The 12110-nt window shown below is 43.0% G+C and overlaps 1 protein-coding gene across 3 annotated transcripts in view; it reads left to right on the top strand.

Annotated features, from left to right (window-relative positions):
* Nucleotides 1–12110, top strand: part of HTT (huntingtin) — a 136798-nt gene that overhangs the window by 41286 nt on the left and 83402 nt on the right. For 2 of the 3 annotated variants that reach the window (XM_082838801.1, XM_082838802.1), the window contains 6 exons: nt 955–1035; nt 5723–6075; nt 8960–9083; nt 9341–9459; nt 11108–11219; nt 11471–11608. In XM_082838801.1, the coding sequence (XP_082694927.1) occupies nt 955–1035; nt 5723–6075; nt 8960–9083; nt 9341–9459; nt 11108–11219; nt 11471–11608 (927 nt within the window). The remainder of the gene's footprint in view (nt 1–954; nt 1036–5722; nt 6076–8959; nt 9084–9340; nt 9460–11107; nt 11220–11470; nt 11609–12110) is intronic. The other variant, XM_082838803.1, reaches the window with a different exon arrangement.

A 12110-nucleotide genomic window follows, 5' to 3' on the forward strand; every position in this document is an offset into this window, starting at 1 on the left:
ACTCTGAATTCACAGGTTGGAATGTTATTTGCTTTCTCAAGGTAAATCACTTGTTCTGTAATAAAGGACCCTGTTATTTAGTAGATAAGCGAAGTTGCTGTGTTAGTTTCATCTAGATTTTGAGTTTCCTTTGCTTTTTTCTGGGGTGGGGGGAGGACTTTAACATCACATCAGTGTAGATTTGTGGAAATTATCACCCCTATGACTTAATCTTTGAAGAGCAGTGAAATCAGAAATTGGAACTTACCAGTAATTATATTGATAGTGTTGTTTAATGACATTTATATGTAATATAACCAAAATGATTTAATGATCCCAGTTAAATCATGTTAAGACTTTTCTTTACTTTTTTTCTTATTAATATAATTTAGAAACCATGAACTGTGAAATGTATTTTTAGGATTTTGCAAAAGATGAAATATTATTCCATCCTCATAGATCATAACAGTACCTGAGTACTGATTATCAATGATAGAAATCTAGCAGATTAAAAGATAAAATAAAAGTGACTTTTAGCTATAAAAGTTTTATATATAAGTTTTGATGTGCCATTGGAGATATGACACGAATATTCCAAAGGCTAATAGAATTGGTTCTAGCCATAACTTACCATTTTTAAGATTAAATAAATAGTAATATAAATTATTTAACATTAACAGTAGTCTAAGTCAATAAATATTAATTATTAAAGTACTTTGTGGTACAGATTGAGAATCGTTGCTTTTAATTCTTTTTCCGTATAGGTTTATTGACTTTAATAATACTCTAAGTATGATATCTCTGCATTTTTTGTGTTTCACACTCTAGAGGTATAAAGGAACTTATATATAATGATGGACTGAGAGCAGGAGTTAAATATACTTACGATATTCCTCTTGGAATGTACATTTATTTGATTTTCAAAGTTCGTCCTTTTAGCAAGCTTAAAAGGACTCTCGCTACATCATTTCCTAGGGAAAGTGCTCTTTGGAGAAGCAGCAGCCTTGGAGGATGACTCTGAGTCAAGGTCAGACGGCAGCAGCCCCACCTTTTCAGGTAGCTCTCTCGGAGTGGCCGTGGTGTCCTCCTTGCTCTCTCCCCTGCTGCGCCCACCTCCTCCCCCCCCGCACCTCCATGGATCTTGCTCCTGGGAGGCAGCAGTGAAGCCAGCTTGCTCAAACGGTGGATGATTCAGGAGTCTTTTATAGTGTTCACTTTGAAATGTGTGTGTTTTCTTGCATCAAGTGTTTGCTGTTTTCCCTGGTTTAAGCTGTTTTAAAATTAGGTTTATACTCCCTGAGTATAAGTCTTCTTGAGAAGAGGATGGTGGGTAAAGTGTCTCATGAATTGCATGGGTTGTGAGGGGGAAAATGGGATTAAAAATTGTCTGAGGCTCTGAACCAGGAAGAAATAGAAAATATGAACAGACCGATTATCAGTATTGAAACTGAATCAGTAATTTAAAAACTCCCAACAAACAAAAGTCCAGGACCAGATGGCTTCACAGGTGAATTCTACCAAACATTTAGAGAAGAGTTAACGCCTATCCTTGTGAAACTACTCCAAAAAATTGCAGAGGAAGGAACACTCCCAAACTCATTCTATGAGGCCACTGTCACCTTGATACTGAAACCAGACAAAGATACCACAAAAAAAGAAAATTACAGGCCAGTATCATTGACGAACATAGATGTAGTCAAATAGGATTTATCCCAGGGATGCAAGGATTTTTCAGTATCCACAAATCAGTCAATGTGCTAGACCACATCAACAAACTGAAGAATAAAAACCATATGATCATCTCAATAGATGTAGAGAAAGCTTTTGAAAAAATTCAACATCCATTTATGATAAAAACTCCAGAAAGTGGGCATAGAGGGAACATACCTCAACATAATAAGGGCTATATATGACAAGCGCACAGCTAACATCATACTCAATGGTGAAAAGTTGAAAGCATTCCGTCTAAGATCAGGAACAAGACAAGGATGCCCAATCTCGCCACTTTTATTCAACATAGTTTTGGAAGTCCTAACCACAGCAATCAGAGAAGGAAAAGAAATAAAAAGAATCCAAGTTGGAATGGAAGAAGTAAAACTGTCAGTGTTTGCAGATGATACTATACATAAAAAATCCTAAAGATGCCACCGGAAAACTACAAGAGCTCATCAATGAATTTGGTAAAGTTGCAGGATTCAAAATTAATATACAAAATTAATATACACTAACAATAAAATATCAGAAAGAGAAATTAAGGAAGCAATCCCGTTTAGCATCTCATCAAAAAAAGAAAAACAGAAACCTAGGAATAAACCTACCTAAGGAGGCAAAAGACCTGTACTCCAAAAACTATAAGACACTGGTGAAAGAAATTGAAGACAACATAAACAGATGGCAAGATATACTGTGATCTTGGATTGGAAGAATCAATATTGTTAAAATGACCATACCCCCAAGGCAATCTACAGATTCATTGCAATCCCTATCAAATTACCAGTGGCGTTTTTCACAGAACTGGAACAAAAAATTTTTTTAATTTGTATGGAAACACAAAAGACCCTGAATAGTCAAAACAATCTTGAAAAAGAAGAATGGAGCTGGAAGAATCCCTCCCTGACTTCAGACTCTACTACAAAGCTACACTAATTAAAACAGTATGGTACTGGCACAAAAACAGACACATAGATCAGTGCAACAGGATAGAAAGCCCAGAAATAAACCCACACACTTATGGTCAATTAATCTACAACATATGAGGCAAGACTATACAATGGAGGAAAGACAGTCTCTTCAATAAAGTGGTGCTGGGAACACTAGACAGCTAGATGTAGAAGAATGAAATTAGAACATTCTCTAAACCATATATGAAAATAAACTAAAAATGGATTGAAGACCTAAATGTAAGAACAGATACTATAAAACTCCTAGAGGAAAACATAGGCAGAATACTCTTTGACATAATCACAGCAGTGTTTTTCTGGGTCTGTTTCCTAGAGTAATGGAATTAAAAGCTTTTGCACAGCAAAGGAAACCATAAAGAAAATGAAAAGACAACCTACAGAATGGGAGAAAATATTTGCAAGTGACGAGACCGACAAGGGATTAATTTCCAAAATATACAAACAGCTCATACAGCTTCATGTAAAAAAAATATACAATCCAATCAAAAAATGGGCAGAGACCTAAATAGACATTTCTCCAAAGAAGACATAGAGATAGCCAACAGGTACATGAAAAGATATTCATTATCACTAATTATTAGAGAAATGCAAATCAAAACTACAATGAGGTACCACCTCACACCAGTCAGAATGGCCATCATCAAAAAGTCTACAAATAATAAATGCTGGAGAGGGTGTGGAGAAAAGAGATCCCTCCTACACAGTGGGTGGGAATGTAAATTGGTCCAGCCACTACGGAGAAGTGGAAGTGTGGAAGTTCCTTAAAAAACTGAAAATAGAGCTACCATATGATCCAGCAATCTCACTCCTGGGCATATATCCAGAGAAAAGCATGGTTTGAAAGGATACATGCACCCATATGTTCACTGCAGCACTACTTACAATAACCAAAACGTGGAAACAATCTAAATGCCCGTCGACAGAGAAATGCTTAAAGAAGATGTGGTACATATATACGATGGAATACCATTCAGCCATAAAAAAGAATGAAATAATGACATTTGCAGCAACATGGATGGACCTAGAGATTATCATACTAAGTGAAGTAAGTCAGACGGAGAAAGACAAGTATCGTATGTTAGCACTTATATGTGGAGTCTTAAAAAGATGATACAAATGAACTCATTTACAAAACAGAAATAGATTCACAAAGAAAACAAACTTATGGTGACCAGAGGGGAAAGAGCAGGAGAGGGATAAATGGGGAATTTGGGTTTAACAGATATACACACTATTATATATAAAATAGATAAACAAGGACCTACTGTATAGCACAGGGAACTATATTCAATGTCTTGTAATAACCTATAATGGAAAAGAATCTGTAAAAAAAAAAAAAAATATATATATATATATATATATATGCATGCATGTAGCTGAATCACTGCTGTACACCTGAAACATTGTAAATCAACTATACCTCAATTAAAAAAATTGTCTGAGGATAATTTAACTTGAAAGAAATTTACATTTGTTTACAAATAGTTATCTAAGCTCTTTATTCATCTTGTGAAAGATGAGTATTTAGTAAGAAACTAATAATTGGATTAAATGAGAGTGGTTTGGGTTGTATAACCCTGTACAAAATAATATTTTTAGATAACTGAAAATGAGGCTGAAATACTGGGGAAGGAAAATCTGAATAATTTCAGTGGTGATTACTTATTTATTGATTTAGTCTACAAAATAGAAATCGGTTTTTTAACTTACAAAAATAAAGTTAAAACAACAAAAAAATTACAGCTATACACAACATTATAAAGCCCAAGTGCTCATTGACCCACTGGCCTACAGGAGTGACACTGCTAACAGCTTGGTGTAGATTTTTATGTAGTGGTAGTGTATTTATTTATTTATTTATTTATTTATTTATAAATAAATAATTTTACTTATTTATTTATTTGGTTGCACCGGGTCTTAGTTGCAGCAGGTGGGCTCCTTAGTGGCAGCTTGCCAGCTCCTTAGTTGTGGCATATGAACTCTTAGTTGAGGCATGCATGTGGGATCTATTTCCCTGATCAGGGATCGAACCCAAGCCCCCTGCACTGGGAGCGCAGAGTCTTAACCACTGTGCTACCGGGGAAGTCCCCATAATGGTGTTTTGTTTTGTTTGTTTGTTTGTTTGTTTTTTAAATGGGAATTTAAAAACTAAACTAGGAAAATGTGAAACTTTACGCTCCCGGAGAGTAGGACTGGCTTAGAGTTCTTGAACAGGGTCTGGGAAGAAGGAAAGCCCACCTCCAAGAGCACTGCTTGCTTAGAGCTCTGGGCATTTGGTTTTTTTTTGTTTTTTGCTTTTTTAAATAAATTTATTTATTTTTGGCTGCGTTGGGTCTTTGTTGCTGTGCGTGGGCTTTCTCTAGTTGTGGCGAGCGGGGGCTACTCTTAGTTGCTGTGCGCGGGCTTCTCATTGCAGTGGCTTGTCTTGTTGTGGAGCACGGGCTCTAGGCACGCTGGCTTCAGTAGTGTTGGCTCTTGGGCTCTAGAGCGCAGGCTCAGTAGTTGTGGCGCACGGACTTAGTTGCTATGTGGCATGTGGGATCTTCCCGGATCAGGGCTCGAACCCTGTCCCCTGCATCGGCAGGCGGACTCTCAACCACTGCACCACCAGGGAAGCCCTGCTCCAGGCATTTGTGACCACCCAGCCTGTGCCCCTGACCAGGCTGCCTAGGAATCGCCTAAGTCTTGTCTCTGCTCCACGCTCAGGCTGGACCAGTTGCTTAAGAACTGGAGGTGGTAATGTTGCTGGGCAGGGTTCAGGTTTTGCACTGAAATGCCGTTTGAGAATATTCACAGCACTTAAAAAATATCTACTTGTGATCCGTATTTTATCAATACTGTAATATAGTAAAAGGTAAGTAAACAATACAGTAAACATGTTTGAAGGATGCACTGTTGCCTTGCTTTTGAAATTGAGTAGTTCATGTTTCCACTGTATTTCGGGGCTCTTGCGGTTGGAACATTTGCTGCTCGTGAGCTTTGGGGTGTCTTGCAAACCTCTGGCCCCATGCTGGATGCCTTTCCTGGCCCTGTGAAGAGCGAGTGTTTCTTTTTGTCTTCAGCCTCAGCCAAGGGTGAGCCTGGTGGTGAGCTGGCTGCCTCTTCTGGGGTCTCCACTCCTGGCTCAGCTGCCGGCTCTGGGGGTCACGACATCATCACTGAGCAGCCCCGGCCACAGCACACGCTTCAGACGGACTCGGTGGATCTGACCGGCTGTGACTTGACGAGTGCTGCCACTGACGGGGACGAGGAGGACATCTTGAGCCACAGCTCCAGCCAGATAAGCGCCGTCCCGTCTGACCCTGCCATGGACCTGAACGATGGGACCCAGGCCTCCTCTCCCATCAGTGACAGCTCCCAGACCACCACCGAGGGGCCCGATTCAGCCGTGACCCCTTCCGACAGTTCTGAAATTGTGAGTGGTTGGAGGGGGCAGCCCGGTTTCTTCAGAGGGGCCTTCCCTGGAGGCCCAGACCTGGACCCTCCTGCTGGTTCACTCCATTCATCTGACCCACTGATAACAGTGTAGAGGTCACCAGCTCAGATCCTTAACAGGCAGCTCGGCCCCACCTGAGTCCTTCACTGAAGGAAACAGCCCAGTGTCTTTTGTGCCGAACGTGGAGGTCACAAGTGCATTAGAAGTTTCTTAATATCTTGTTGGGCACAGGTTAAGTCATTCTTTTGAAAGTCCTTGAGGAGCCTGTTATTAACAGACCTGTGGTCTTAATGCAGGATGATTAATAACATTAATACTGTGCGTTATTTTAACCCTTTTTGACTTTTCAAAACCTTTTACAACATATCCCATCTTGAGCATGGCTCTGAGGGCCTCTTATCTCTGAGTTAGTGGACGAGAAACACCTCAAGAGTGGTCTAAAGTTTGGTACAGGTATATACCAAATTTTACAGCCCCATTTTATCGAGACAGTTTGTACTGTTGTTTTGCTACTATTGAATGTATTTTATTAAGAATACATATATATATATTTTACTTAAATGAATACAGAAACTGTGCGTTGCAAATCATGAGCTAAAGCACTGGCAGCTCTCCACTTGTCACGTGGATGTGGTTCCTGATGGCCGAGTGGATTGCCGCTTACTCGGCTGGAGAAGGGGGCTCACGGTTGGGGTTTTTAACTAGAAGACCTGGAGGAGGATAGGACAGATAACGGGAACGGTGGGAAATGATTTTAAGTCAGGAAAGGGTGAAGAGTGCTAACCAGTAGGCTGGGAGAAGAGATGGTTGGGAAAGTGCTGGGCTCAGTAGCACGTTAAGTGTGCGGAGGAAGTTTCTGTTGTTTGCTTATTGCACCAGCTTTCATCTTGCCTTTTCACAGTAGATAATTTCTGGGCAGGTTTGCTAGAAGTAGGACTGAATGACCACAGGAGGTTGTGGAAGCCTCCCATCTGGGAGTGCTGCAGCAGCTGTATGTTGTGTGGTAGGGCTGGGCCAGGGACCCACGCCGGGCTGTAGCCTGCAGGGAACTAAACCTCTTCCCTTGATGCTTCTCACACTGGCAGAGTTCTTTCTGATTTATGAGGTGCTTCCATGTCCTTTATTTAGTTATTAGTTATTGGCTGAACAAATGTGCTGAGCATCTGTTATGTTCCAGGGATTGTCCTACAAGCCGCAGATGAAGTAGAGGGCACAACATACAAAACTGCTCACACAAAGCTAATTTATATATTTTTAATTTAATTAATTAATTAATTAATTTAGTTTTGGCTGTGTTGGGTCTTCGTTTCTGTGCGAGGGCTTTCTCTAGTTGCGGCAAGTGGGGGCCACTCTTCATCACGGTGCGCAGGCCTCTCACTGTTGTGGCCTCTCTTGTTGCGGAGCACAGGCTCCAGACGCGCAGGCTCAGTAGTTGTGGCTCACGGGCCTAGTTGCTCCGCGGCATGTGGGATCTTCCCAGACCAGGGCTCCAACCCGTGTCGCCTGCATTGGCAGGCAGATTCTCAACCGCTGCGCCACCAGCGAAGCCCAAAGCTAGTATTTTAGAGTGGGACTCCTCAAACTCTTCCCATTTAGGGCCAGATAATAAATATCTTTGGCTTTGTGAACCATATGACCTGTGTTGTATACTCATCTGTGCTGTTGAAGTGCCAGAGCAGCCGTAAATATGTAAGTGAACGAGCATGACTGTGTTCCAATAAAACTTTATTTACAAAAACAGCTGGTGGGCCAGGTTTGGCACACCGACGTAGTTTGCCTGCCTCTGTTCTAGAGTGTGTGCCTGTGTGGGTGGGGCAGATGATGAGCCAGTAATCAACAGGTAAATAAACACATAGTCAGATAGCGATAAGTGCCATAGAGAAAAATAAGCCAACTGTAGGGGGTCGGGATTGTCCTCATGAGATAGCCCAGTGCGGGGCTTGTCTTGGAGGGAGCCCACCACGACGAGAATTCTGGCTCGGCCATTTACTAGCTGTGTAGCCTAGCACAGTTACGGCCCTTCTTGCCTCAGTTTTCTTATCCACGAAATGAAGAGGATGACAGTACTTACGTTGTTCAGGCTTATGAGGATAAGGGAAATAATACATGTAATGACTTTTGAGCCTGCCTGGGGTGTAGTATGATATTCAAAACATGTTGTTTTTCATTGTGGTGAAACTTCTCATTTTAACCTGTGTGGGTTCTTTTTTTTAAACAGTCTGGAGAGTGGAGGAAATCGTTTCTTTCTTGGTTGTTTTTGAGCAAGTAGCTCAGTTTCTTTTTAATTTAATTGGAGGGATTTGGGATGATTTTTTAAATGATACAGAATTTATTCCAGTAATAATTTAACTTGCATACTGAAGGTACCTCACTCAGTTTTTCAGGTCAGTTACAATTGGATGTGAAAATTTTTTGCTGTATGAAATCATAACCCACATATATGGCTAAATATATGAAATATTGTGCCCAGAACTTAGTTGGGTCATTTCTAACAGTTTAGGGGATAACCTATTGGTAGACTTTTGTCTAAAAGATTTTTCCTCATTTTTGACTTACTGTAAAATTTGCTTGTGAACACAAAGACTTCTGTTTGGATTTTTTTTCTTCTTGTAATCAATTGGAATTGTTTTGGAATTTTTAGAGTTACAAAAGCTTTTTATAATGTAGCAGTAATGCGTGGTCAGTCAGCTCTTGATAATGTGCACGCACGCACCCACGTGTACTTGAAGAAGTGACCTTCGTGTTGGCGTGTGAGATGGGGTCCGTGTCATTTGTGGGGTTTTGCCTTTGCCTTCCACGTTGGAGGGCTTGCCCCTCGGTGGTCGCACTCCAGAACCCTCACAGCCCCTCTTGAACTGTTTAGGTATTAGATGGTGCCGACAGCCAGTACCCAGGGATGCAAGTGGGGCAGCCCCAGGACGAGGACGAGGACGCTGCTGTGGTTCTTCCTGATGAAGACGCGGAGGCTTTCAGAAACTCTTCCATCGGTACGTTGACTTCAGGCCATGTACTACGGAGCGGCCTTGTCTTCAACCCTGACCTCTTATGTCTCAGCTTCTGAGAAGAAATCTCCTGGTGTCTTTGTTTCCTGAGGTGTAAATAGCAAATGAGGAAGATCAATTGAGAAGTTATTATCCTTTTTTTAATCTAAATCCTGTGGTTTCATATTGACTTTGTGTAAATATGTGTATTTGTGTTTTAATTGGAAACTGGTCACTTAACCTCTCTTTCTCTGATTTTGAAGCCCTTCAACAAGCACATTTGTTGCAAAGCATGGGCCACAGCAGGCAGCCCTCCGACAGCAGTATAGATAAATTTGTCTCAAGAGATGAAGCTGCTGAGCCAGGAGATCCAGAAAACAAGGTGAGACACTTAGGGCCGAGACTGCTCAGCATCCCGAGCTCCCGTGAGCATTCGGCAGTGCCCTGGCTGCTGCCTGTCCACCACGCTCTGGGCTTTCCCGTCGCTGAGCTTTTGCTCAGCTGTCTCCCCTTCGCGTATTGACCTCTTCCCGGGTCTGCTCTGCTTTTCTGCCTCTCCAGGTGTGAGCGCGTCCTCACCATCTGGTGGTCATGCATGGCCTTGCAACATTCTTGGTTTTGTTCCATTGAATTGATTTGTTTGTTTGTTTATTTACTGTGGTAAAATACTCATGACAAAATTTACCGTCGTAACCATTTTGAAGTGCACAGTTCAGTGGTACTAAGTGCATTCACACTGTTGTGCAGCCGTCACCACCATCCGTCCACAGAACTTTTCCCATCTTCCCAAACTGGAACTCTGTCCCCATTAGACACTAACCTCCCGTTGCCCCGGCCCCCGGCCCCTCTCACCCACCATTCTGCTTTCTGTCTCTATGGATTTGGTGACTCTAGGGACCTCATATACGTGGAACCATGCGGGATTTGTCCTTCTGTGACCGGCTTGTTTCACTCAGCAGAATGTCCTCAAGGTTCATCCGTGTTGTAGCAGGTGTCAGAACGTGTTTACTACATTTTGCTTTTCTTTCTCCTCATCTCTTAATGGACACTTGGGTTACTTCCACATTTTGTCTGTTGTAAATAATACTGTTATCAGTGAGTGTACAGATACCTCTTCAAGACCCTGATTTCATTTCTTTAGGGTATATGTCAGAAGTGGAATTGCTGGATCATGTGATAGTTCCGTTTTTAATTTTTTGAGGAAACACTGTACTGTTTTCTGCAGCAGCTGCACCATTTTACGTTCCTACCCACAGTGCACGAGCGTTCCATTTTCTCCACATCTTCGCCAGCACTTGCTGTTTTCTGCTCTTTTTGAGAGTGGCCGTCACACTGGGTGTGAAGTGGTATCACTGTGGCTTTGATTTGACTCTCCCTGATGATTAGTGGTGTTGAGCGTCTTTTCGTGGGTTTGTTGGCCACTCATGCGCCCTCTTTGGAAAATGCCTGTTCAAGCCCTTTGCCCATTTTTGAATCAGGTTGTTCGGGTTTTTTTGTTGCTGCTCACTTGTCCATTGAACTGTTTGAAAGTTACCTCTCTTGCTTACCTTTTCCATGTAAGTGTCCTGTATTCCCAGCTAATGTTAAATTGCTTGAGGGCAAGAAGTAGTGTTTTGTACTTAGTCCCTCCATGATGCTCAGTCGCTGTAGCGACCTCGGCTGTTCCTCCTGGGCCCCCTCGCACCAGGCCCACCCCTCGCGGCTTTGGGCTCCCCCAGGCTCTTTCCTCTGCCCGAGGAGCTTCCCCTGGATGCCAGGTCTCAGCTGCCCTCCTGTGTGGCTCCCTCCCTGCACGTTGGGCTCATCCCTGCCACAGCCCGCACGGCCCCGGGTCAGGACTCCCTCTGGCTGGTCTGATTCTGCTCTGCCGTGGCCCGTGAGGTTGGGCACCTGTGGGTGAAGGTAGGCGTCTCTGAATCCCAAGCGCCTGGCACAGCTGCTGTTCTGGAACTATTTGTTGGATGAACTAATGAATCAATGGGTGGGTTCCGTGATAATAAGACAAACAAGTGTCAGTTTTTCTGTTCCAGCCCTGCCGGATCAAAGGCGACATTGGCCAGTCCAGTGATGAAGATTCCGCTCCTCTTGTCCATTGTGTCCGCCTTCTGTCCGCTTCATTTTTGCTAACTGGGGAAAAACACGGTAAGTGTAGAAAGGCAGGTGCAGAGTTGAAGGGAATGACTTTAGGTTTCAGAGGTCATCTTGGGAACCAGCTTCGTGCCTGTTTGCAGCAGACAGAGTAGAATCTGGGGACGAGTTTTGGTTTTCACTGACCGGAGCGGGAGGGAGGGGAAGATGGGAGCAGCTGGTTTCGTGGGTCTAGTTTTGTGTATTTGGAAGCTAGATATGTGCTGCTTTGAAGCTGAAGGTGACCCAGGTGTATTTGTTTGCAGCCTTGGTTCCGGACAGGGATGTCAGGGTCAGCGTGAAGGCACTGGCGCTCAGCTGTGTTGGAGCTGCTGTGGCCCTTCACCCTGAATCTTTCTTCGGCAGACTTTACAGAGCACCGCTTGACACCATGGAATACCCTGGTACGTTCAAAGTTTGTATCTTATTCCTCACGTTCAGTCATTATTTTGAAAACTGTTTCAAACCGTCTTGACTGTTTTAGTTTTAGAGCACTAAGTTTTCTTAGCTAATTTGCGGCATTTGAGGTGTGTTCTCCATAAAACACACAGTCCTGTTTTTAGCTTCCTGGACCCCCTATAGATGCAGCGTTTAGTTGAAACACACACAACAAAGCGATGGAAATCTGGGAACGGCAGAGCTTATTTGCATATGAATTGGATTTATACCCAAAGCACAAATTGTATATAATCAAAATGGCTTTGGGCCACACCACCCAGGCCAGGTGTTCACACTCAGAGCCGGTGGGCACCGAGACCAGCTGGGGCAGCAGCGAGCCAGCCTCCTGTCATGCACGTTCTGGGGCGTATTCTCACGATAGGGTGAACGGTGGGAAGACTCGCTCCCCTAAAGTCATCCTCCCGCCTGCTCTCTGTCTTTCCTTGGGCAAGGGGACAACCCATGCTT

The sequence above is a fragment of the Leucopleurus acutus genome (assembly GCF_964270905.1).
Source record: "Leucopleurus acutus genome assembly, chromosome: 4".
NCBI classification, from domain to species: Eukaryota; Metazoa; Chordata; class Mammalia; order Artiodactyla; family Delphinidae; genus Leucopleurus; species Leucopleurus acutus.